Source organism: Chiroxiphia lanceolata, chromosome 25 (genome assembly GCF_009829145.1).
Source record: "Chiroxiphia lanceolata isolate bChiLan1 chromosome 25, bChiLan1.pri, whole genome shotgun sequence".
NCBI classification, from domain to species: Eukaryota; Metazoa; Chordata; class Aves; order Passeriformes; family Pipridae; genus Chiroxiphia; species Chiroxiphia lanceolata.
This window is the reverse complement of record NC_045661.1, coordinates 5,621,447-5,647,022: the sequence shown is the minus strand read 5'-3', so window position 1 is coordinate 5,647,022 and position 25,576 is coordinate 5,621,447. Positions and strand designations below refer to the sequence as shown.

At 60.1% G+C, this 25,576-nt stretch overlaps 1 protein-coding gene across 2 annotated transcripts; it reads right to left on the bottom strand.

Moving 5' to 3' along the window:
- Nucleotides 1-107: 107 nt before the first annotated feature.
- Nucleotides 108-24,258, bottom strand: SYT2 (synaptotagmin 2). Of its 2 annotated transcripts, none has more exons than XM_032710892.1 (9): nt 24,064-24,258; nt 8,978-9,160; nt 8,685-8,854; nt 7,206-7,322; nt 6,826-6,993; nt 6,496-6,663; nt 5,949-6,066; nt 4,640-4,773; nt 108-3,973 (listed from the first exon to the last, which is right to left on the bottom strand). In XM_032710892.1, exons 2-9 carry the CDS (start codon nt 9,141-9,143, stop codon nt 3,767-3,769), a joined length of 1,248 nt encoding a protein of 415 aa, XP_032566783.1. In that variant the 5' UTR covers nt 9,144-9,160; nt 24,064-24,258; the 3' UTR covers nt 108-3,766. The 2 variants fall into 2 exon arrangements, with proteins under 2 accessions (XP_032566783.1, XP_032566784.1); XM_032710893.1 differs by lacking the exon at nt 24,064-24,258 and adding an exon at nt 9,494-9,510 and having other exon boundaries at nt 3,767-3,973.
- Between the last annotated feature and the right edge of the window lie 1,318 nt (nt 24,259-25,576).

Sequence of the window (25,576 nt, the reverse complement as noted above, 5' to 3'; positions counted from 1 at the left end):
CCCCTCACACCCCCTTCCCTCCACTGTCCCTGGGGTCCCTACCCTGGGACCTGCCCCTCTCCGTGGGTGCCCCGCCAGCCCCAGCAGCAAACCAGAAGGGAACCAGCTCCTTTCAGCTCGTTTCTTTTAAGGAGACAGAGATCATTACAAAATAACCATCGAACGATCAGAGACGGAACGACACAGTCCACACGAGGGAAGGGGCGTTAAAAGCAGCTTCCGCCGGAGCCGAGCGCTGCGGGGCCGGGACGGGGCAGAGCGGGGCCGGCACTGGGGGGTCGGGAATGGCCGAGCCTGCGACTCCCAAAGGAGCTGGCTCCTCCCTTCCAGTTTGAGGGGGAAAAGGAAAAGAAAGCAGAGCCTGTTGCCAAGACTCGCGGCTTCTCTTCCTTTTAACCCCGGGAGCATCTCTGTGGCACAGCTGGGTTTGCTCCGCGGGGCAGCCAGGAGAGGGGAATGCCAGCTCTCATCCCCAAAAACGGGAACCACCTGACTGGACGTGGCAGATATAACCCAAATTGCTCCGAAAAGCATTTTCACCACCAGTTTTCCATCACAGAAATGCCCCCGGCAGGTCGGCCCCGCGTCCGTGCCCAGCGCTGCCCCGTTCCCTCGCCCGGTGTGGCAGCGGCATCTGCGGCCACCGAGGCAGTGGCCGATGCTCGCCCTGGCAGCCTGAGCCCCACGAAACCAGGGGGACGGTGGACACATGGGGGGAAGGAGGTCACGGCTCACCGCGGGCCGCCCCCGCGCACCGTGCTCTTATATGGCTTCTAAAGTTGCTCTGACTGTGAAATGAACCAACGCGACACAGGACACGGAAGCCACGATGTTGCCGCTACCCGGCCATGGGACAAACGCGACGAGGTACAGGAACAAGACACACATGGATGTCACAGGCTGCGTCGGTGACGGCTCCGCTGGCGGGCCGGGCTTGGCATGCTTTTGCTTCTTGGCATTATTTTTCTTCTTTTACATGATTTTATTGGGGGTTTTCGTTTTATTGAGGGGGGAAAAATAACCAGGGCGGTGGAGAGCTCTCGAGCGACGAGTTTCCTTGGTCGCCGTGTCCTCCCTTGCTGAAGGCCGAGGTGGGGTCGGCGGTGCCGGGGGCGGTGGCAGCGCCGGGCTGGGGCCATGCTGCTACTGCTACGTGGCTGCATCACATGCACTGCTCGTGGTATTTACAGCTATGTCTCCATATATTTTACCTACACATAGCTAAGGTGGGGGGGGGAGAGGGGGGGTCAGAGGCAGCGCAGATGGCTTCAATACGTTGGTTGGTTTTCCCCTTTTTATTAAAAAAAAAATTAAATTATGTATTAAAGTCACAGTCTTCCCCCTCCCACCCCCCAAGGCTTAGAGAGTCTGAATGGAAACCAGCCAGGTGGGATCTCCACTCCTGGTGAGACCCTGGCAGGTCTGGGGGTGTGGGTGGGGTGTGAGGGTGGAAGGGTGTGGATGGGGGTGCACAGGAGGGGGTGCAGGGGTACAGGTGTGTACAGCTGTGTACAGCTGTGCAGGTGTATAGGTGTGCACGTGTACAGGTGTGCACAACCCCACCTGTTCCCCAGGGGAGGCTGCAGGGCTGTGCACTCTCTCTGACTGCCAACAGGAGGATTTCAGTGCTCTTTCCAATTTCTTCTTTTTTAACCCATTTCCGTGTAAGGCAAACCCGCGCCCCGACCAGTGGCTGGATGGACCCCAAAGTGAGACTGAATCCAGCTAGTGCTCCTCGCCATGGGGCATCCTCACCCTCTCAACTCCCCCTTTAATTAAAAGCATCCCGAGACTTTTTCTGTCTTTGGCTACAGGAGCAGGGCAAGACCCATTTGCTGACGCTGACACATTGATTAGGAAAAGGGACTTATTAAAGCTGGAGATGGCCTTGTGGGACCACTTTCTTGATGACCCCTTCAAACCTGGTGTGACCCTAGTGCCACTTTCACCAGGGCATGAGCCAAGCGCAGCCATGGTGGTGGATCACCATCCAACACCCCCCCCATGCAGCTTGGTTACCTGAGCCCAAAGCTCCTAAGGATGGAGCCATCCTTCCCTGGGGAACTGTCCCAGAGCTGCACGTCCCTCTAGGGGCAAGGGCTGATCCCTGTGTCCATCTGAAACCCCTGAGATGTGGCTGCCACCAAATTTCCCATCATCTCCTCACCTCCAGCCAGGGCCAGGATACCCTTTCGGAACCGGGAGCTGTGGGAGCTGCTGAAGCCTCCAACACCGCTGGGCTGAGCTCAGTTTTGGCACTTTGTCCCCAGACTCAGGACACACTGCACCAAGGTCCCAGCCCAGACATTGGACCCCCAGAGCAGCGGCCCCAGTGCTGGGGTATCCCCAGGGCTCAGCTCCATTGCAGCAACGCCCTTCACTGCTGCACTGTGGCAGAACCCCCAAAACCGAGTCCAGGGAAGCCAAGCGGAGCTGTGAGTGTGAGGCTGACGGGGAGTCAAGCTGGGATGGGGACACCGGCTCTTGTCAGAGCTCCAGTACAGACTGGGCTGAATTGGGCAGGGCTGCTGGATCCTCTCCCAGCTGCGGGGAACAGTGTTGGCTTTCCAGCTCAGAGGCTTGGTCTGACAGTGGGAGAGGTGGTCCGGAGAAGCTCTTGCCTACCGTCAGGGACATGGATATGGCTTAAACACCCTGAAGGGAGCAGGATGGAGTAGATTTGGCAGCCAGTGGCCTGGTAGGGAGTAGCAGCTTGTGGGGGTCAGAGGCTTTGGTCCCTTTTTGGCCCTGGGCTCGCTCTCATCGTCTACATCAGGTGGGCTGCAGTGGTGGGGCTGGAGCTCCCCACGGCCCCCCCAGCTGCCCCCAGGCTGTGCCGGGGTGCCCACGGTGGGTCTGAGCCCTGGCAACACACAATGGATGGGCTTTGGGGAGGTACCTGGCACTGCTCTGGGGGGCTGCCCTCGCCACATTTGGAGACCTCTCAGCATAAACCTGCCTTGTGGAAGCATCTTGACCCACAGATTTCACCCAGCACTGCCCTTGGTTGGCCTCTGGGGACACAATGGAGATGGTGGCGATGGTGGTGATTGATGCACTGATGGTGCATCCACATCCACATGTCTCCTCAGAGCAGCCCCCCCGCAGCTCCCGGGGCTCAGACAGGCCCCCACAGCTCCAGTTGCAACACCAAGGGCTCAGCACCCCACCACCACACCAGCCACAGAGAGGATCCCCTGCAAACCTCTCCCCAGAGAAGCCAAACCTGGAGCTGACCAAAGGCATTTGGCCATCCCTGAGGAAGACCAGGGGGAGGCACCTGGATCTTTCCAGAGGGTCTTCTCCACTGTTTTGCTGTCCTACAGCTGACCATGACCCGAGCAAGCACAGTGGGTCTAGTCATTCCACACCGTCAGTCTCCGGTATCACCTCCATGCAACTTTCCATGGTTCCCCACGTGATCCCAAGGGAAGGATGACAGCAGCAGTGCTGCAGGCTGGTGACGTGGCTGCCGGGGAAGGTCCCAGGCACGCCGGTGGCTTTGCACTGGGAAGGGATGGTGAGTGGAGGCGGCGGGACATGCAGCACAAAGGGAGCGATGCTGAAGAACGAAAAGAACCATCCGTGTCTTTAACCTCTTCCCCTGGAAGCTATTGGGACTGCCTGGAAACCCTTCCAGAGCCATCAAAGGGCATTTCAGCTTAAAACAGAACAAAAAAACCAAGACGGGAGGTTGCAGAACCGAGGTATCAGTAGCTCTGGGCCGCGTCGACTGTCCGAGTGCCGCGCCGGCCGCCGGAGCCGCCTATTTGTTCTTCCCGAGAGCTGCATCTACTTCTTCCTCTGGCTTCAGCGAGTGCCACTGGGCGATGGGCCGCCGGGGGTTGGCCAGCATGTCGGACCAGTGCCGCAGCTCTGTGCCGGTGGAGTTGCAGCCTGTGAAGATCTTGCCAATGGCTTCATTCTTCCCCAGCTTGTCATAGTCCAGCACCGTGATTACCACTTGCACTTTCTACAGGAGGAAAAACCTTCTTTAGAGGGTGGAAAGGCACAGCACCGTGATGGCTCTGTGGTCTCGGGGTGCTGCAGGGATCCCCCAAGGCTGAGCCCTGCCGTGGCCCATTCTGGGGCAGGGCCCCCTCTGTGCTTCCTGCACATCATTCCCGAGGAGCCCAGGGCTGCAGAGCCACAGTGGGGACCCAGCTCATCCTGACCTAGCTCACCTGGGAAAGGTCACCAAGGTGTGGTGAAGGAGCTGGGTAAGAGTTGTGGGCTACTGGGCCAGGGCAAGGGGCAAGTGCAGGGACTTGGGCAGGACATGGAGGGGCAGAAGGCACTGGCCAGTGGTCCAAAATGCCTTTAGGACTCCTGGGGGTCCTTGTTATGCCTGGGGTGAGCACTGTAGGAGCAGGAGCAGAGGAAAGCCCTGTTCCACCTGTTGTCTCTGTTGGGGTTGCATCTCCCATAGGTGCTGCCCAGCCTCCCAACTCTGCCCCTGCACCAGCTGCTCTCAGCATCAGTCCAGGCCCAGGGTGGGACTGGGTCTATCTCAGGGACCAGGAGCTCAGCAGGAGCCACTCAGGTTGGTGAGAATGCTGGGAAATGGGTTCAGGCAGCTGCAGGACATCTCCCATCACCCTCCCCCTTTTCTGCCTCCCAGGGGAGTCATCAGACAAACCTGTATCTGCTCGAAGGGGATCTCAAAGCTGAAGGACTCATTGAAGTAAGGGTTCAGGGTCTTCTTCTTGACTGTGGTCTTCTTCTTCTTCAACCTCTTGCCATTCTGCAGCAGGTGGATCTTCACATAGGGATCTGGGGGTCAGGAGGGTGCATCAGCCAGGGATGAGATGCCCAGGGAGCACCATCAGCCAAGAGGCATCTCAGCCCAGGATGAGGTAGAGATGTCCATGAGCTCTGGGGTTTGTTGATGGGGACCAAAGTCAAAATAGCTGGGCTGGAGAGGATTTGTGGGAGCAACTGGACGAGGGATGGAACATTTCTGCATGCAACAGAGCTGGGGAAGGGTCTGGAAAGTCAGTCAGATAAGGCTGAGAGAGCTGGGGAGGTTCAGCCTGGAGAAAAGGAGGCTCAAGGGGGACACTTTTGCTCTCTACAACTCCCTGACAGGAGGGGGGAGCGGGGGGGTTCTGCTCCCAGGTAACTAGCCAGGGAGAAATGGCCTCTAGCTGCGACAGGGGAGGTTCAGGTTGGACATCAGGAAGAATTTCTTCACTGAAAAGGTTGTCAAGCATTGGCATGGACTGCCCAAAGAGGTGGTGGAGTCACCGTCCAAGGAGGTGTCCAAGGAACAACTGGACATGGCACTCAGTGCTCTGGGCTGGTTGAAAAATCGGGGATTGGTCACAGGTTGGACCCAATGATTTTGGAGGTCTTTTCCAACATTAATTCTGTGATTCTGTGCTGAAGGTCCTCTTGTAGGAGGACTGGGGACAGTGGAGTGACAGCTGGCCTGTCAGGTGGCATCTGTCACCCATGTTTTTGGAGTAGGACACCCCACAAAAAAGCTGAACCCTTCCAGCCATGCAGGGACTGCTCTTCCCATGGTTAAGGCAGGTCTGGAAAGAGTTGAAGACCCCTGGGCACAGAGCTCAGCCCCACGATGGGGTTGGGAAGACTCTTTGAGCAAAAACATTCCATCAGCTGAGATCCCTGGAACAAGTCAAGGAGGAGCAGGACCAGGAGAAAATGGCAGAGGAGAATTTTCACCACCCAGGTCCTGCAGCATCCTGGTCCTGGACACAGTGTGAGACCAAATTCAAAATGTCCTTCCTAAGGGTGGAGGATTCATCTCATGCCCATCTTCCTTTGCCCTCCAGCCAGACCTTGGGCTGCCCCCAATGCAGGAGGAGGCACTGGGGGGGCTTCCCCAAGTCCAGCCAGACTGATGGCCCCAGTGTCCTTCCTGACAAAAGGTGCTGAGAGCCCCCAGTGGGGCAGGAGGAGGCTGCCCCTTGAGTGACACTCACCTGAGAGACCCCCAACATCCATCTTCTTCAGGTTCTTGGCCTCCAGGATGCAGACAGTGAGTTTCCCGGCCGTGGGCACGTACCGGAGAGAGATGCAGATGTCTCCCAGCTTCTCTGGCTGCCATGGAAAGCAGGGAGTGGATACCAAAGCATTCCCAGCGCATCAGACCGCACTGTTTGGACATGGTCCCACATGCAGGTCCCCCCAAACCCTGCTCAGCCTTCGATACAGGCACAAGCTGGCACCCCATGCACCAGCACAAGGGTTTGATTGCTGGGTCTGGAGCTGGTCAGGCCCAGCACAGCACTCAAGATGTTTTATACTCTTCATTTTTTGTGACAAAAAGGTTTTTACGCAGAGGAACAAGGTGGCAGATCCTGCCCAGAACTCACAGCCAGGACAGGCATGAGTCCCACCCCACTGGGACCCCACATGATCATCACCCTGAGCACTGTGGGATGGTCCCAAAAGCAGAGCTCACCCCGTGGCCACCCCCATCTAAATCCCCCAACCAGGAGGTTCAGCTGGCTGAGGGCTGGCTCTCACCTCCTCCTTCTCGCCGCTCTGCAGGTCCCGCCACTCCTCGATGGGCTGGCCCAGGTCCACTGTGTTCATGGGCACCTTCACCTCCCCGATGATGTCGTGCTTGGAGAAGCGGTCAAAGTCGTAGATGGCCATCACCAGCGTCTTCCCACCCAGTTCTTGGTAGGGCACCTGCACAAACAGGGACAGCAACCAGGCTGACAACGGGCTCAGAGGACCCCGAGCCAGGACCACCTGCTCCCAGCAGTGAGGGTCAGTGTATGGGACCAGTGCAGTCAGTGAGAAGGACGGGAGTGGGAGGCAAGGTCTTGTGTTGTGGGTGAAGGGTCTCACCTTGAAGGTGAAGGTCTCATTGAAGGCAGGGTTGAGCGTCTTCTTCTGCACTTTGGTCTCATACTTTTTCTTCTTGTCAGGCAGCAGGAACACCTTGACATAGGGGTCTGAGGTGCCCCCCATGTCCAAAGCTGGCAGTTCAGCGGCTTGGAGGATTCCCACCGTCAGCTGGAGGAGGCAGAGGGGTGTCCTCATTAGGACAGCCCAGCTACACTCTGCAGATCTCCACTCATCTCCAGCCCAAGGCAGGACTTCCTGTGGCACAGCACCCAGCTCCTCCTTCCCTCCCATGCCACCCGGGTCCAACAGGGAGACTTGTCCCCTCAAAAATCCCCCTGGGCAAACCCCACTCCTCAGCTGAGCCCCAGCCCCTCCATCACCTGATTGGCCTGGAAATCGTAGTCCAGTGAGAACTGCAGCTTGCCCAGGTTCTCTGGCTCCTTCTCCTCCTCCTCACCTTCCCCCTCCGTCAGACCCGTCTCTGCATCATCGTCGTCCTGTTGGTCCTGCAGTGGCAGCCACAGTGCCCAGCTCAGCAGCACGGTCACAGCCCAGCGTCCCCGTCCCCACACCGCTGGGAACCTCAGCACCCCAACCCTACTGGCATCTCAACACCCAGGTTCTCCCCATCAGAGGAAAGGAGACCCCTGTGCTGGGGACACAAAGCACTAATAGAGCAGTCTGGGGGTGGCATTGGCTCTGCCACAGCCAAGTGGCTGCCAGGGAGTCCCCGGTGCTGGTCCAGACCAGGTGGCATGAGGGGCTTCCTCGGACCACCAGAACAAGGGGTTGGCTCCTGTGGAGTGAGGTTTGGTGCTTGCAGGTGGTGGGTCCTGTACCCCCCAGCCTGTGCTTGGGGAAGCACAGCCAGTGCTTTGTAGACTCAGAAACAGAGATACACCCTAATTGTCCCCAGGAAAAGCCACCCCTCTTCCTGCCTCTCCAAGCCATGGTCCGTAGGGTGGGAGTCTTGGCTCCTTATCTCCTCTCTGACATGTCTCCAGGTCCCCCAACCCACCCTGGAAGCAGATGATGGAGAAGGAGGCTCATGGTGACACTTACCGTGGAGGGTGTCCCAGGATGGGGAGGGACCAGGCAGCCAGGGCAGCAGGGTGGAAGGAGGCAAGGGCACCACAAGGGAAGACAGACACATTACACAGAGCACTGAGGGGGGGGGGGGGTGTCAGGGTTTGTATGACCCTGTGGAGTCCCAGGGGATACAGCCCCTGCTCTCTGCTGGGGAATCCCACCCCACATCTCCTACCGCTCCTGCTCCAGCCCTGCCTGCATGTTCATGGTGCCCACACAGCTCTGAAGAGCAGGAACAGGCACCCAAAATCTCTCACCCCCTCTAAATGGCCCTGGGTCAAGGCCATGGAAATGGCTGGGGTGGCCCCAAGCCTGCAGATACCAAAGCCCACCTCAGGCTGACCCCAAGGATGGGGAGACAGCCCCAGGTCTGCTCCAGCACCTGCCTCTCTACCCCAGACTGGCAGGTGTTTTGCCCTGGTGGCCCTCCCCTCTTGGCTAAAGGCTCAGTGAAATGAGGGTAACCCAGAGGGCACAGGAAGACGAAAGGGATTAATTTAACATTTTCTGATTCATGTGAAGCACTGGCAGGTCCAGGACAGCTCGAGCCTGGTCCCATCTGGGCCAGTGGGCACTGAAAGAGGACAGTGCTGCTGTCAGGTCCTGGCTCCTGTCTGCACTGTCCCATCCCAGTGGCTGGTGGCTCCATGTCCTGGCTTCAGATATCCTGGTGACTCCATCCCAGTCTGCTGCCTGATCTATGGGTGCCCCAGCACAGTTCATAGCTTATCCGGAGGGATTGTTGGCCAAGCAGCCCAGAAGGACGTCACCTGGTTGCCTGACTTCATGTCCTTCATGTTCATGGCATTCTTCATGCCTTTGCCCTTCTCTTTCTTGTTCTTCTTCTTCTTGCAGCAGCACTTCTTGCAGATGCAGAAGCAGCAGGTGAGGATGAGGAGTCCGGCTACCACTGCGATGGCGATGAGGGCCCAGGGTGGAACTGCAGGCAAAAGCCAGTGTTGTGGTCAGCCCTGCAGCTCCGGCCCAACCACCCCAAAATCTTGTCCGACGTTGCCCGAGGGCCAGCAGGAGGGCAGCACCTGGGAAAGGAGCAGCTACTCACGGGGGATCTTGTTGAGCTCGTTCATGAACTTGTCCCTCAGCTTGGTGAACATGTCCTCCTTGCTCTCGCCTGGCCCCGCGGCCTCGGTGGAGTTCTCCATCGTGCTCATGGGCATCGTGGTGGCCGTGGCCTCTGGAGCCATCATAGATGCTTGTTTGAACGTCATGGTGGGTCAGGGGCTCCCTGAAACACAACATCACCTCGGTGGTCACACAGTTCCTGCTGCCCCTGCTCCTCCCTGTGCCCTGGCAGCGCCCCCAGTAGCACTGGGATCAGCATGGAGAGCAGGGCTGCAGCAGGACACCTCATCCTCTGCTGGAGGGGCACAGACCCCATGGCTGTGAGAGATCAGACACCTGTATCCCTCACAAGTGATAAGAAGTCCAGTGGACCCCTGAGTTTCCTGGCCCTTGACATCTCCAAAGCCACCAGGAGCATCACCCAGCATTGTACCAGTGATGGTGCCAGCTCAGAGCTTCCCAGGGACATCAGGGACACTCCTGGGGGGATGTTCACCTGATGAGACCCCATAGGATGAGGAGAGGAATGTAACATCCCAGAAGAGGTGAATGAGGTCAGTCTGAACAAAGCCAGCCCCTCCTTTTAGGCTGGGTCCCAGGCATGGGGCACCCAGCACTGGTGAGGGACCCTCAGGACTTGCTTCTGGCCCTGTGGGAACTTCCAAATCTGGGAGCAGGAGAGGAGCAGCACACTGCTCTTCTTCCAGCCCCAGGGAGCTTTGGCAGGGCACATCTTGAGGACGGATGGAAGCAGGGAAGGGCTGGCTCTACACAGCCATGGAAGGCTCAGGGTGCAGGTCAATGGGTCGACCCTTTCACGATGTCACAGGTACCATGCCCTGGGTGGTTCAAGGCTCCTGCCCAGCTCCCAACCCTGCAGAGCTCTCTCAGGCAGCCCCCTCCCCCATGGGGCCAGAGAAGGTGCTCAGTTCACTGCCAGAGCTGCAGCATAGCCCAACGTGCTGAGCATCCCCTCCCCAACCCAGCATGTCCCCAAGCATGGGGACACCCATCCCATGGTCTTGCAAATGTGGCTTTGACTTCTGCAAGTAAACCTGGTACAACATGCCTCCCTGACCAAGCTCCAGCCCCAAAATGTCTCCACGACTGACCTCCATAACCCAGCTTCAACCCCAAAGTGGATCCACAACCCCAGCTATAGAATCAAAGTGCCTCCACAACCCAGATCCAGTCACAGAATTCCTCCACAACTCAAGCAGCTTCCAAAGGGAAGACCAGAGTAGGAAGAATCCCAGAGAGTAAGTGGTGCTGGTGGGGTTAAGGAGGATACCAGGCTCTCCAGGGGAGTAAGCAAAGAGCCAGCAGGATTGAAGATAAACCAGGAAAGAGTTTCTGGGGGCAGGTGAGCTCTGGGATGGGGGACATCCCACTCCCTGCATCTCTTCTTCCCACTCGGTGAAGGCTCCTTGCCCAGAGCACTGTCCCCCAGGTCTTGCTGCTCCTCTGCCCTTCCTACAGCAGTGGAAAAGGAGCATTCTCACCTCAAAAAGTCAGCCAGAGAGACCTGGGAGTGTTTCTACCTCAAATCGGTGCTACCATGTGTAGTCAGCCACCTCTCAGGTGAATCAAGCACTGATTTATCCAGCATCTCCATACCCAGACACCTTCTTTCTGCACTGCTACTCCTGCAGAGAATATGGTGTGACGGTCTGGGGGGATCCCCCACAAAGGAGAGACAGCCCTTCACATGACAAAACAAGCTGATTATATGACTCCCACCCAGACAAGGTCCCTGCCACAAACACAGGCTTTGCCACCCCATGTCTCAGCCATGACCATCTTCACTCCCTGTGGAGGGGCTGCCACTGCTGCAGACACCCACATCACATCACATCACATCACCTGGCCCCGATGCAGCTGCAGCTCCCTGAAATTCAGCACTGGGGGGCTGGAGCAGAGGGCTGGAGGTGCCCCACATCCCCCACATCCCAGATTGAACCAGGAGCTGCTGCATTTAACCCCCACCTGACTGAGGGTTATTTGATGCTGAGGGCTACGAGAGCTCCCCAAATCTTCCAGCAGCTGAGGACACGGACACATGTCCAGGTTTGTCCCCATCAAACACAAGGGGTTTGTCCCCATGACTGCCCAGGTGCACCAGGGTCAGTGGGAGGAGAGATGGGATGTAGAGGCCCAGTGCTGCTGGAGGCAGCCCCCCAGTGCTGGATCCTGCCCCCCGGTCTGGGGCAGGAGGTCCTGGCTCTGCCCTGCACCCACGGACGAAGGGCAGGGGGTCCAGGTCACAGAAACCCTGCAAGCCCCCCAGCGAGTACGGGATGAGGGACCCCAGGGGTGTACCCCACCACAACACACCCCAGGGCACCCCCTCTGCCCCCACACACACTGGACAAGGTGGGCAGCACTCAGAGGTGGTGTCCAGATGAACTGACCCCCCTCCAGTACCACAATCCTTGGGCGCCCAGCCCAGCACTGCCCGGGGGGGGTGGGAGCTCCCTGAGCACAGGGGGGGCTGCGGCAGCCCCGCTGCAATCCTGACACTGCAACGATCCCGATGCCACTCACATCCCACTGCACAGAGCCGCTGTCCCCGGGGACGGGCACAGCCAGGACGGGCACAGCCAGGCCTGCTCAGCACCCGCAGCCGGGTACGTGCTGCAGCCCACGTGTGTGCACACTCGTGTGCACGGCAAGGGATGTGAGCAGGGCTCTGTGTGTCTGTCTGTGCGCCTGTGCAGGGCTCTGTGTGTCTGTCTGTGCACCTGTGCAGGGCTCTGTGTGTCTGTGTGCCTGTGCAGGGCTCTGTGTGTCTGTCTGTGCGCCTGTGCAGGGCTCTGTGTGTCTGTCTGTGCACCTGTGCAGGGCTCTGTGTGTCTGTCTGTGTGCCTGTGCAGGGCTCTGTGTGTCTGTGTGCCTGTGCAGGGCTCTGTGTGTCTGTCTGTGCACCTGTGCAGGGCTCTGTGTGTCTGTCTGTGCACCTGTGCAGGGCTCTGTGTGTCTGTCTGTGTGCCTGTGCAGGGCTCTGTGTGTCTGTCTGTGTGCCTGTGCAGGGCTCTGTGTGTCTGTCTGTGTGCCTGTGCAGGGCTCTGTGTGTCTGTCTGTGCACCTGTGCAGGGCTCTGTGTGTCTGTCTGTGTGCCTGTGCAGGGCTCTGTGTGTCTGTCCGTGTGCCTGTGCGAGCCTGTAGGTGTGGGCATGGAGGTGCAAGGGCCAGTGCATGGGCATGGGGTGTGTGTGTGCACGTCTGTGCATGTGTGTAAATGTATGTGCAAGCATGTCCATGCGTGTGTGCACGGGATATTCAAATGCACGTGAAGGTATGCACGTGTGCCAGTGTGTGTGCACAGAGGGGTGAGTGCACGTGGGTGTGTGTAAATGTGCACAGGGTGTGCAAGTGCTTGTGCATGGGGCATGTGCCTGTGCGTGTGTGTGTGTGTGTGTGTGTGTGTGTGTGTGTGTGTGTAAAAGCTGGTGCACAGGCAGTGCGTGTGGTCACGCACACACGTGTGAGCACATCTGCCCAGGGATGTGTCTGGGTGCAAACGCTTGTGTGGACGTGCAGCACTCGTGTCGCCAGCTCCACCAGCTCCTGCACGTGGGGCTGCACCTCCTCACGTGTGGGTGGCACTGCCCACAGCCTGTGCAAGGGCTTGCACACACACAAACACACACACACACACACCCACACACACACCCCCTCTGTGTGCCTCTGTGCGTGTGGGAACCGTGAGGGGACGGGGCTCTGGGGGCAGAGATGCAGTGCAGGCACTTGACCAGGGAAGTGCTGCTTTGGGGGCTTGGAGGGCTTTGCAGTGCTGGCCAGGGCTCGGGAGGCTGCAGGCAGCATCAGGCCTCAGTGCAGGGGCTGTTTTTGAGCTGGGCAGCTAATTAGCATCGCTAATTGCTCCCTTGTGGTGCTTACCGGGTGCTGGCAGAGCTGAGGACTGGGAGAAACTGAGGCACAGGAGAGGCCTGGGGGAGCAAGCCCATGGAGACCATGTTGCCACCCCCCCCCCTCCAACTCAGTACCCTACAATCCTCTGGGACCCTACAGCCCTTGCCATGGGGCCAGGGGGCTGATCCTCTCCCTCCAAGCGAGGGAGCCAAGCTTTGATCCCCCTCCTGCATGGGGGCCAGGCTGGGCAGTGTGGGCAGTGCCATGGGTCAGCCCAGGCGGGTCGGGGGTAGCCAGGGTGCCATCGCTGGGTGGGAGGGCAGGCAGTGGAGCAGAGGGGACAGGCAGTGGAGTAGTGTGTCCTTGGGCACATCCCCTCAACTCCAGGTCCCAGACCCCACTGTGCCACCGCTTCACTGGGTGTCCTTGGTCGCAACCCCCATCCCCACCAGGGCAGCCCAAGCCCTCGGCTGCAGGTGCAGAGCTGCTCCCAGCCCCACGCCGCAGATTCCCGGGCGGGGGGCCCGTCGCAGCCTCTCCTCCCTGTCCCAGCCCCCTGTCCCTGCCGGGCCCCCCGTGCTGCGGGAGGGCTGTGCAGTGGCTGGGCTGCGGCACTGCATTGCAGTCCTGCTCTGGCTGCGCTGCCTTTTTTTTTTTTTTTTATTCCTTTTGCAATTTTTCTTTTTTTTTTTTTTTCCCCTTCCCCTCTGCAAGTTGCGGCAGCTGCTGGCAAGGGGCCGAGCGGCCGGCGGTGGGCGTGGGAAGGGAGCTCGGCCCCCCGAAATCCCCACTGTGTCCTCAAACCCCTCTCGGCCGCCCCCACCGGGGATGTTCGCTGCGGTTCCTCCGGTGCTTCACGTTTTCTCTTTATTCCTCTCTGGTTTGGAGCTGCCCCTCGTCACTCCCCACTGCTCCCTGCCTCTCCCCTGGCCAAGATCTCAGTCTTAAGAACATAAATAAAATATGAGGGTTATAATTAACCAGGGCCCTTGGCCCTGGAACGAACGTGGGTTAAGGCTTCAAGAAAAAATACTGGCTGGGAAGGACCCCGTCCCACCTTGCTGACCCCTGCAGACCCCCCAGCTCTTTCCTGGGGTGCAGCACTCATGGGGGATGCTGATGAGAATGGTAGGACCCACCCCACACCCCTCTACAAAACTGCTGGGAGCTCCTCATGGAGCAGAACAGGGTGGGCTTCACCCAGGCAGCCACTGAGGAGACCCCACAGGGCAGAGGGTGGGCAGAGTTCCTCATGGCACATCACCCATGCACCCATATTACACTCCACCCTTCAGCCCCCAGGTACCACCTCACTTCCCCCAGAGCTTTATCCTGCTCCTCTTTGCTCTGGGCCCCCCAGCATGTGGCCCCTGCACCCCACAGTGCATTACACTGAACCTGCCAAACCCATCTCCCCCACAGTGCATTTCCCCCCCAATACACACCCCTGCATCCCCCAGTGCGTCATCCTGCACCCCTCAGTGCAGCACCCCCCAAATCCCATGGGACATTACCCTATGCCCCACCCTGTAGCTTCCCAGACCCCCTAACACAACACCTCAGCCCCCTCCAGGCATAGTCCTGACACTGCACTGCCCCTAAAACCCCAACACTCCCCTGCACCCCATGGTGTGTTACCCTGTACCCCTTCAGGCAGTGCCCTAAGCTGCAAACATCTGGCCTTGAAGGAGCCCCCAGGGACTGTATCCAGCGAACCACCCTCCAGGCTCAGCCCCCAAACTCCCCCCAGCTTTGTTAAAGCTGATACTGAACCCCGAGAAACTGCACTGAGGCCCAGACCAGCCCCGTGGGGTCTCTGGCCCCTTCCTGGTGTAAACTCCCCTGGCTACACCGCTGATTTACACCTGGAGCAGGGGGGGATGGAGGTTGGGGGGTGGGCGGGTCCCCCTCCCATTTACACATTCCATTTGCCACATTCCATTTGCCGGCAGCACCCCAAGGTCTGGCGGGACCTGGAAACCCCAGGCTGGAGCCGGCGATCCCTTCCCCCTCCATCCCCAGGGCATTCCCCGTAAGCAGAAAAGCAGTTTAGACGCCGGAAAATCCCCTTCCCAAGCCCTCATTCCTCCTCCTCCTCCCGCAAAGGCTCAATTCCAGAGACTCCCCCGCCTATGCTGCCGCAGCACCCGGCACATCCGAAAAGCCAAACAAGGGGGATTTGGGCTTTCCCCAGTAATGGTCCCATCATGGGTACCCCCTGCCCCAGCATCAGCTCCCTGTCCGGGTGGGATGGGAATGGATGGAGAGGGGTGGATTCACCCGTTGGGGTGGGGGGCTTTGAGGACCACGCAGGGAGAAGCGAGATGTGCGGGGGAATCGACAGGGTTCACCCTCATCAGCGAAGGACCAGACCCAGGATGAGAATTTGGGGGTGCACAGAAGGATCAGGATGTGCTCGGACACGGCAGCACCAAGCGAGCTCAGCGGCAGGGTGGGGGATTTTGGGGAATCCAGCTGCTGAAAACGCCCCCTGCTCCCCGTGGGGCAGCTGGAACCTCTCCCCTCCGGGAAGGCGATGGAGATGACGGAGGGTAGAAACAGTAACAAATGAAGATTAATGAGGCTGAGGCAGCAATTAGCAGCAGCCGGCGCTGACAGAGCATGGGCTGGGCTCGATCAGACGGGTGCGGGGGGGCCCAACCCCCGTCCCCCCGCCCAAAGTGTTGAATTGTGCCAGAGACACCCCGATCTGGGGGAAGTTCGTTAGATAATGAAGGGCGGCTGCCACCGTGGGCCCGGAGAGAGGAGTTATCGCTCACTACGGGATGGCAAAGCCGGCGCTGAGTTGTCCTGCTGAGATGGAGACGGGGCGGGGCGGGGGGGACCCTCCAGACCTCCGTGAATGTCAGCTGAGGGAGCTGATCCCAAAACCTGCACTGCCCTGTGCCAGGCCATGGGCTTGGATGACTGAGAATGAAAATCCCAAACAGGTCCCAAGGTGAGCCCCCTCCCATTCCAATGCCGGTGGGAAGTCTGGGAACTATGGAGCCGGACCCTGCAGTGCAGCCCCGGGGCAAGTGGAGATTTCGAGGTACAGCTGAGATATTTGGCAGTGCCCCAGCTGGATCTTGATGCCAGCGGGTGTTTTGGAGCTGGGGTCAGCAGGACAACGGCTGGAGGAGGAGATCCCATCTCTGCCGGACCCACTGGCACGATGCCAGGGCATCCCTCTGGCCTTTCATGGGGGCACTGACCCCCCAGCGCTCCCATCGCATCCGATGTCAGTCACGGAGGGGACATGCTGGGCCAGAGCTTCAGCTCACAGCAGTGAGACAGGAGACTCTAATTAAGGCGAAAACATGATTTGGCTTCTAATGGTCATTTAATTAAAGAGAATTCCAGGCAAGGGATGTGTGGAGGCATGGGGAGACTGAGGGATCAGGGAGGAGGGAGTGTAGGGGGCACTAGGGGGGGAGACACTGCAGGACCTTGGTGCAAAGGGGCTCTGCAACAACCCAGCCCAGCCAACCCCCACATCTCATCCTTGTTCCCCTTCTCCAGCCCCGACATGACCCCACAGCAGCTGCATCAGTGGTGCCAGATCAGACTCTCCATCCACAGCTCCCCAGGATGCTGTGGCAGCCCCCAGAGCTTGGGGAGCACTCTCCCCTGGGATCTCCCCACAATCCCATCCTGATTCACTCTGCTGAGGGCAAGGGAAGTCTCTGCTCCCCCAGCTCCATACTTCTCATGGGAGAGTATGCCTACTGGGCTGGGAAGGGGAGGTGCTGCAGCACAGCAAGGAGTGTGATGGAGCAAAGATGCTCTAGTGGCACATGGCATCACGGGACCTGAGCTGCTGAGACACGGCCCACACAGGGACATGTTCTCCTGTCCCCAAACCCAAGTACCAGCAGGTGCTGCTGGCCAGACCCCCCCTGCCCACCAAGGGAAATTGAGGCACGGATCCCTCTGCCCACTGAGGGAAACTGAGGCACAGCATGGGGAGTAGCACCCTGAGGGAGGAACCCCCTAGGCAGGGCTGAAGCTCAGCATTCCCCCTGCTCAGACCCTGCTGCTGCCTGGGCCAGTGATAGCCACCAGACCTTGCTGGGACCCTCAGCACCACTCCCCATCCTGCAGACTCCAGTAGCATCTCCAGATGGGACTAGAGTCAGCCACAATCTCCCTCCCTGCCACGGCAGGCTCTGCTCATGGCCCCATCACCCACCAGCACCTGGCTCAGCCAAGTAAAAATAACAACATGCTGGGGCTTGGCAGCCCCAACCACCATCCCTGCCCTGGGAGATGGGTAATTCCAGGGGAGCACTGTGACAGAGAATGACACAGTTCCTGTAAAAACTGGATGAGCTGCCCAGCTGATGGCAAGTGTGTCTCCCTGAATGTCCCCACAGGGTCACAGCCAGAGTCCCCACCCTCACCCTGACCGGGATGCACAGGGGATGGACACTGCACAGCCTGGGATGAGCTCCTGCCTCACTGCCCCACAGGCCAGAATCTGGGCTCCTCACCACAAAGCCCCCAGCCTCAAGGAAGGAGATCCAGCCCCGGGCTCACAGGGGAGAGCTTGTAAAATAAAAAATTATAAAATAATGGTGGTTTTGAAGCCAGCACTTGCCTGTGAGGGAGGACCTGCATTGCTCACAGCAAAACCAAGCGAGGTCTAACAGTAAATGTAGCCTTAAAGGAGGCCTTCATCCATCATTTGAGATCCAAACTGATGCCTTCTGGTGCTCCCAAGCCAAACCACCAGCGCCTGCTACTGGAAGACTGTGCTGAGCACTGCCATGACTCTCACTGGATGGACACATAAAGGTCAACAGGGCTGGGGAAGGGGTGATCCCACCCTGCCCTGCTCTCTCCTGAGCATCTCCCCCTACACAGCATCACCCCAGCCTGGCACCCACCAGGTACCAGGGTCCCTCTCAGCAATGGCAGGTGCCCCCCCAGAGAATTGTGACTCAGGGAGACACCAGGTTTGCCCCTACCCAGGGACACTTCCCTGCATGGGTACCAGTGCTGGCACCCACCGGTGCCAGGGTGCCCAGACAGGCAGCTCAGGGATTTTCTGCACCTTTGCCTCTAAAATTAGAACAGCACTGAGGTAAAACAAGGGGGCAAGGCCAGCGGCAGCAACACCAGGGCCCACATTAGGAGAGAGGGGGACCCAGCTCTGAGCACTCAGAGCCCTGCCTGGCACCTAGGGGTGCTCTCCCCCCAAGCCCACTGGATCCTAGCTGGATCAGGCCCTGGCTATCCCCAGCCTCCAGCACTGCTGCTGGCCCAGGAGTGAAGGAAGGACGGGAGAAAGCTGAGCTGGGACCAGTACCGGGGCTCCTGCAGGAGCTGGGGCAGGTGCTGCGACATCCACTGCCAACCAACACTTTGGTGCCAACAGCGAAGGGGCCAGTGAGCACCTTGTTCCCCTCCTCACTACGGCTTCAGGTTCCCATTGTCTCCCAGTGCAGCTGCACTGCTCCAAGACTCCACCAGAGGCATCCCACAGAGATCCTGCAGGGGCTGCAGGCACCACTCAAAACTAGCACTTCATCCAGAGGGTTTCGGCACGTGCCATGTGCCACCATGGCACCCAGAGAAAAGGCAGCTGGGGTTTCTGGTCCCCCGAGCTGTGGGGAAACAGCTGTTCCCAAGGACACCAGAGCATTCCATATGGAACATCCCCCAGGGCACTGGCCACTGCCACAGCAAACCACCAGGCTCCCCCCAACCCCAGCCAGCACAGACAGCCCACCCCTGGCACACAGAGCTGCGAATGGCCAAAAAAACCTCCCAGAAAATAGATGTAGGGCACTGCCAGCACCCAGCCCAGCACCGCGATGCCACGGCAGCCATGCCTTGCTCCAACAGCAACACCAGTGCAGCTAAATAGGGCACCAGATGGTGATGGGCTGAGCTGTCCTGGCACTTTGAAGGCACCACACGGCCAAGAGCACCGAGTCCTGCCTGCTCGGGTGGGCACCGGCACCGCGGCCCCATTGCTGGCTCTCCCGGCCATGGCCCTGTGCCACAGTGATGGTTCCCGATCGGCACAGGGGGAGTGAAGATGAGCCAGGTCAGCTCCTGGGGAAGAGCCAGGAGCAGCTCTACGTGAGAGCCGAGACACAGTGGATCAATCGGAGACGGGAGTGAGGGAGCTCACAAACACTGCGCTGCTCCCCAGCTCAACAGACGGGGCCAAATGAGCAGACACGAGCCACGAGGGGCCATTTCCAGTGGGGAGGCTCCAGGAAGATCTCCACAGCACCCAGCCAAGCATGAGGTGGTGATGGGATGATGTTAGAATCCAGAAAACCAGCTCCCAGCCCTGGGGAGCCCCCAGCGATGCTCATCACCCAGGATCCCCCTCCTCCCTGCCAGCCTGGGCTCAGTCTCCAGGGACTGGCTGCCTGTGGGAGCAATGCTGGTGCTGCTTGCCCAGCTCCAAGGCAGGAGAGCCCCAGAGGCAGAGTACAGCTCTGTGTTCCTGGGACCACCCACTCGTGTGGCATTGGGGGTGAAAAAGGGGATGGAGGAGGGACAGTGACGGGATCATAGGGGACACAGAACCACTCCAGGCAAGGGCATTTTGTTATGGCATGAAGTCCCACCAAGGCCAGAACACAGGACTGACTCCCATGAATAAACTTTGTGCAGATTCCAGCAGGAGAGCCAGGAGCCCAGCCAGGGTGATGGGCACAGCCCCTAGACACCATGGCAGGGTCCTCCAGGGGCTGGCCTCCCCAGCCCCTCCGAGCTGCATCCCTATGCATCCTTCCAAGTGTTTTGGAGGCACAGGCACAATGGCACACACTTTCAGGGCTGCACAGAGGAGCTGCTCCACTGGCACATCCTAGGGAAGGCTGTTTCTCCCCTAGAATAACCTGGAGAGCCCAGCTGCAAAGCATCCCGGTTCCTGAACTGGTGTTGGTAGCCACCACTCCTTCCACCCCCATGGCCAGGCCCACCCTACCCCACAGGAAGGTCTCTGTCAGGCTCTCCCATAGCACAGAGCTGTGGCTGAGCTGTCACAGCCACACACTGCAGCATCGAGCAGGGGCTGTGCCAGGCTACTGCTAGTGGCACCAGGCTGGTGTGTGGACAGCAGTGGGCACACATTGGCACCTTCACCCCAGGCACTAACCCTGCCCTGCCACGCCTCGGTCCCAGGAGAAAACCCTGGGACCCCCCTGGGAGCAGAGCAAGACAGCAACAGAGCCCACAGGGAATCCATGTGCTCGTAAATCCATGCACAGCACTGAAATTTGGGGTTGCTTTCCTCCTTGAATCCAGTGCTCGAGGCTGATGGGAACTGTGGTGCCACTTGGGGATCCCCAGTCCCAGCAGCCCTCCATCCCAGTGAGGCCCTGGGGATACCCTGTGTCCTGCAGGAGAAAGTGGGAGGTGCCTCCCTGGGTTGGTGCTGAGCAGTTCAGAGGCTGGTCCCAGCTCTGTGGTGTTTTGGTGGAATTGTTCCAAGGCTCCACGTGAGGCTCACGGGGCTCAGGGATTCCTCAGCCCACAGAAGCACTGCTGGAGCATCGGCTGCTGAATCAGCTCTGCTGACCCCAAACTATTCTGGCATATTTTGGGCATCCTGCTACCCACAGACATCCATGCATCTCTGTGGCTTCAGCCTGGCCCTGGAGCAGCTCCCCAGGTCCCTGGCAGCAGGACAGTCCCCCCCAGCCCACCTCCAGTTCTCCAGTTCAGCACAGGCTCAGGTGGGCTCAGCGTTTGGATGTGCCCCAGCATAGCCCCCAGCACTCACCCATGCCACAATCACCCGCTTTGCTCCCAGCCTCCTCACATCCCCAGGGATGCACCAGCCCAGAGCCCACATCTGATGCACCCATGCAGGGCTGAGAAGAGCTGGGGAGCATAAAACACCCAGATTAATTAAAACACACCAGATTTCCTTAAGATGCACAAGTAGAAGAACCCCCGGCAGTGCCGGGAGCCCCTTCCAGGCTGGTGGGTTTGGTGCAACAGTCAGACAACTGCCTGGGCAGGAGACTGGGAGCAGATCTGGACAGCAGGAATTTGCCACATGCGCTGCCAGAGCCGGCTGCAGTCACCCCTCCCAAAGCACCAAGCATGACCAGAGCCACCCTGGGGGGACAGGGAGCTTTGCCCACCCCCACCCCACTGTCTGACCAGCAGTAAAATTCAGAGGCACCACAGTTCCTCCTCCAAACACCAGAGCTGATGAAACATCCCTTGACTTCCATCACACAGGGAACAATGGAGTGGGTGGCCCCACTGGGATGTGACAGCCCCCAAACTCAGGGGGAGACACCAGGATCCCACACCCCAGGGCTGTCAGGGATGGGCCAGCACCATCCCCAGCTGCAGGATCACACCTGTTCGGGGCATTCAAGATTACAGCCGCACGCTGCCTGATTTACAGTTTAATTAATAAATTGGGAATTATGCTGACTTTATCCAATATTTTTGGATGCGTGATGTTATCAAAATCCCATTACTGATGAAGGAAGGCGTGAAAAGCGAAATTAGCTTTGGCATCTGAAACACTTCAGTCGATGCGATAACACAATTATTAGAGCTAATAATCAAAGGGCATTTTGGGGAATGTGGGCTCTGGCAGGAGCTGAGCCGAGGGCAGCCGCAGAGGGGGGACAAACTGGGGAACAGACGGGTCTTCATCCAGGAGGGAAAGGCCAACCACAGCCAAGGGCAAAAGCATTTTGCCAATTGCACTTACCAGCAGCTCCAGATATTGGCACAGGGAAGGCGCCGGTGGCCACCCGGCTGAGGAGGAGCGTGGCCAGGCACAGTGCCGAGCTGCACTGCTGGGGATAGGAAATTAAAAACAGAGGATCTGAAAACCAGTGGACACTGGGTGCCGTCTGTATGCTTGGGCATTGATCCTGCTGGTCGACATCACGGCTGCCAGCTCACAGCTCTCTGCGCAGCCCAGGGAAGGAGAAACTCCAGTCATAAGGAGAAGCCGCAGTCATCCGGCTCCTGGAGCTGGGGCTTTGCCAAAACCATGGCGAGCTGGAGAAAGGACCTGCTCCCACCCCTCGGAGTGAGCGGGAGTCCCAACTCACTTGGACGGCCTTTAGTTTGAGCCATCCCCAGGGCTCACGGAGCAGGAGGCAGCTCCTGCAGGAGCAGTTGGCAACAAATGCCACGGCTGTGCCATTCCACTGCCCACGGGCACGGCTGCGGGTGAGCAACGCCCTTTTGGAAGCCCCCTCCTCGACCAAATCCATATAATATATATCCATGTATCATATAAGGGTTTATATGAATATATTTGTGTGTCCTCCCTCCTCCGTGGCCCCGGGCGCTGAGGGCAGCGGGCTGCAGAGCGGGTTGCCCGAGGCGATGCAGTGCAGCCCGTGCTGGCTCACTGCCGCTGCCATCGCCGGGCCGACAGGTAGCGAGGGACGCGTCCTCGCCCTGCTGAATCGGGGGCACCGGGGCTTCGGGCCGACTCCCGGCAAGCGGGGCAGTGGCGCTCACCACGGGAGCCCGAGCAAGATGCCAGAGGATCGAGCAAGGTCAGACCCCTTCCTGCACTACACCAGATGCAAGAAGGGGACAGGGCATCGCACCAAAAGGCATTTGGGGTTTAGGGACAGTGGGGTGTTTTGCTGGATTGTGCTGTTCCCGCGCAGTACAGGTGATGTCCCGCTGCCACTGCTGGCCTCAGTGACCTTGGGTGCATCACCTCCCCGGTGCCCCTCACTCCCCTGGCACACAGACCACCGCCAGCCACGCTTCCTCCCACCAAAACCATGCGGCCAAAAGGAGCCAAGCGCAGCAAAGTCTCAGAGCCCCGGGGATGCCCCGGGGGTGCCCCCAGGTGCCCCGGGAGTCCGGCAGCCCCCGGCAGCCTACGGCCGAAGCAGTGTGCAAGCGAGGAATAATGCAGCAGGCTGGAGACTCCTGCCGGTGGCTGCGCTGCCGCTCGGCGGGAGTAACATCGCTGCAGCAGCACCTCACGCACCAGCCCTCGCTCAGGACTGAAGTTTTGCTGCAGCAGAGGAGCCGGCGGGGAGTCCTGCAGCACCCTGCAGCTCCACAGCGCAGGAGGGTTGGGCTGCCGGACACCCTGCAGTGGGTGACAGCACACACTGGGGGACATCCCGCGGTGGGTGACAACAGCATCCCGGCCACTCTCACCCGGAGAACAGGAGAGCACCGAGGAGCGACCGTGAAGAGACACTCAGAGGGATTGGTACAGTTGGGGACCATGAAGCGATGGGTGACACAGACGCGTGTCCCCCTCTTCCCATGCCACAGTCACCTTGCAAGGCTGCCTGTCCCCTGCGCAATTTGCAGAGAGAGCTCCTTCGGGATCACTCTTTAAAACTAGGCTGAGGGGAGCAGCGAGGTGCTGAGCACAGCAAGGGCTGCGGCACCCCAGTGTGACACCCCCGGTTCTGGACTGAGCCCCTCCACACCACTGCACCCCGACGGCACCCAGACAGCGCGGGAGGGCAGGAGGATCCCGGAGCTTGGTGTAGCCATGGCGGGGGAATCCAGCCGGAGAAGGGTCTGGCTGGAGCTGGCTCCCGGCCAGGCCGCTACGGAGAAGCCGCCAGTGCAGTGGGGCTTGCGGCCGCCCATGGCTGGGGCCACGCCGCTCCCACGAGTTCCCAGCATCAGGGTGGTTCCCTGCAATGCAGCGGGGACAGCCCTGCGCCCCCCGCCACCCCCCGGGGCCAGCACCCCAAGGGCACCCACGGTCGGGCAACCGCAGGGATGCGAAGCTGGAGCATCCCGCAGCACCCAGAGGGCACTTTTGACCCGGCTGAGAGCTCGGCGCGGCACCCCCGAGGATCCCACGTCCTCGGGAGGGTCCCACGCCCCTGAGTGCCCCCCTTCCAGTTCCGCAGCCCCGTGCACCACCGGTCGCCCCCCTCTTCATCCCACCAGGCTGTGTCTCCAGCCGCCTCCGGGATGCAGCTCCCCACGGGCAGCCCCAGGGGCGCCGGGCAGCGCTGGGACCCGTGTCCCCGGAGGGTTTCCCGGGGGAAGAGCCGTTCCCCGCCCCGCACCTGGCACCGGGACTCGGCGGGTCACCCGCGCGCACTCCATCCCACCCCACCGGGGGACGATCGCACCTCGGGCGGCGGCGCCGGCAGGGGCTCGGCGGGAGCCGGGGCGGCCCCGTCCTGCAGAGCCCGCGCCGCTGCGGCACCGGGAGAAACTTCGGCGGGAGTGCGGGCGGGCACTTACCAGCCGGGGCGGCGGGGCGGGAGCGGTGCGGTGTCTGCGGTCGGTGCGGTGCGGGCGGGAGGGGACAGGAGCGGTCGGTGCGGTCGGAGCGGGAGGGGACAGGAGCGGTCGGAGCGGGAGGGGACAGGAGCGGTCGGTGCGGGGCGGGCGGCGGGACCTGCGCGGCGCTGCGGCAGCTCCGGCCCCCCCGGGCTCGCGTGCGGCGGCTCCGCGAAGCTCCGCCCGCCCCTGAAGGCCCCGCCCGCGCCCCGCCCACACACCCACACACCCCCCGGGGGGGCGGATCGGGGGTCGGGGGGGAGCGGCACCGCCCGTGGGGCTCCCGGCACCGGGTACCTTCACATCGGGGTCACCTCGCACCGGGCACCTCATACCAGGCACCAGCAGCGGGCACCGACATCAGGCACCTCACACCGGGCACCCCTCACTGGGGTCACTCAGCACCGGGCACGCCTTATCGAGGTCACCTCACACGCAGCACCAGCACCGACATCAGGTCCTGACACCAGGGACTGCCACTTGGCACCTCACACCGTGCACAGGCACCGGGCACCCTTCCTCGGGGACACCTCACACTGTGCACCAGCACTGCACATGAGGCACCGGGCATCCCTCATTGGGGTCAGGGCACCAGCGCCACACCAGGGCACTTCACATCAGGCACCTCAGGTCAGACACCTCATACCAGGCACTAATACTGGGCACCAGCACCCAACACCACTCACTGGGGTGACCTCACACCTGCCACCTCAGACTGGGCACCCCTTATCAATCACTTCATACCAGTCACCTCACACTGGTCACACCACACTGGTCCCCTCTCACCAGTGACCTTGCCCAGATCACCACCCACTGGTCATCCACCACTGCCACGGCCACCACAGGGACATGTCACCCCAATCAGGTCCCTGCTGTGGCCACAGGAGGGAGGGGTGATGGTGGTACCCTCACCGTACCTCCCCCACATCCAGAGGATTCCTGGTAATCCATCTTAGGGGCCAAAACAGCAGGAAAAAGCTGATGGGATTCCAGCAAGCAGCCGAGGTGGGGAGAGGAGGGCGGCGGTGGGGCAGTTTGCCCCTGCAGTGGGGTGCCCTTCCCATCAGTGGGGTCTTCAGTGGGGAGGGGGACCCTTGGACACCCCTTACTCCCCACAGATGAGCCAGGGCCAGGGACCCTGTGGGTTCAGCCAAAACCACCCCGGCTGGCAGTCCCACACCTCTGTTCTGGCAGCACCTGGCTTCCCACTGCCAGAGGGCAGGGTTAGATGGGATATTGGGAAGAAATTCTTCCCTGTAATGGTGGGGAGGCCCTGGCACAGGTTGCCCAGAGAAGCTGTGGCTGCCCCATCCTGGAAGTGTTTAAGGCCAGGCTGGACAGGGCTTGGAGCAACCTGGGCTAGTGGAAGGTGTCCCTGCCCATGGCAGGGGGTGGAATTGGATGATCTTTAACATCCCTTCCAACCCAAACTGTTCTGTGGGTCTGTACAGGAAGGGTTGCATGTCCCTGAGGA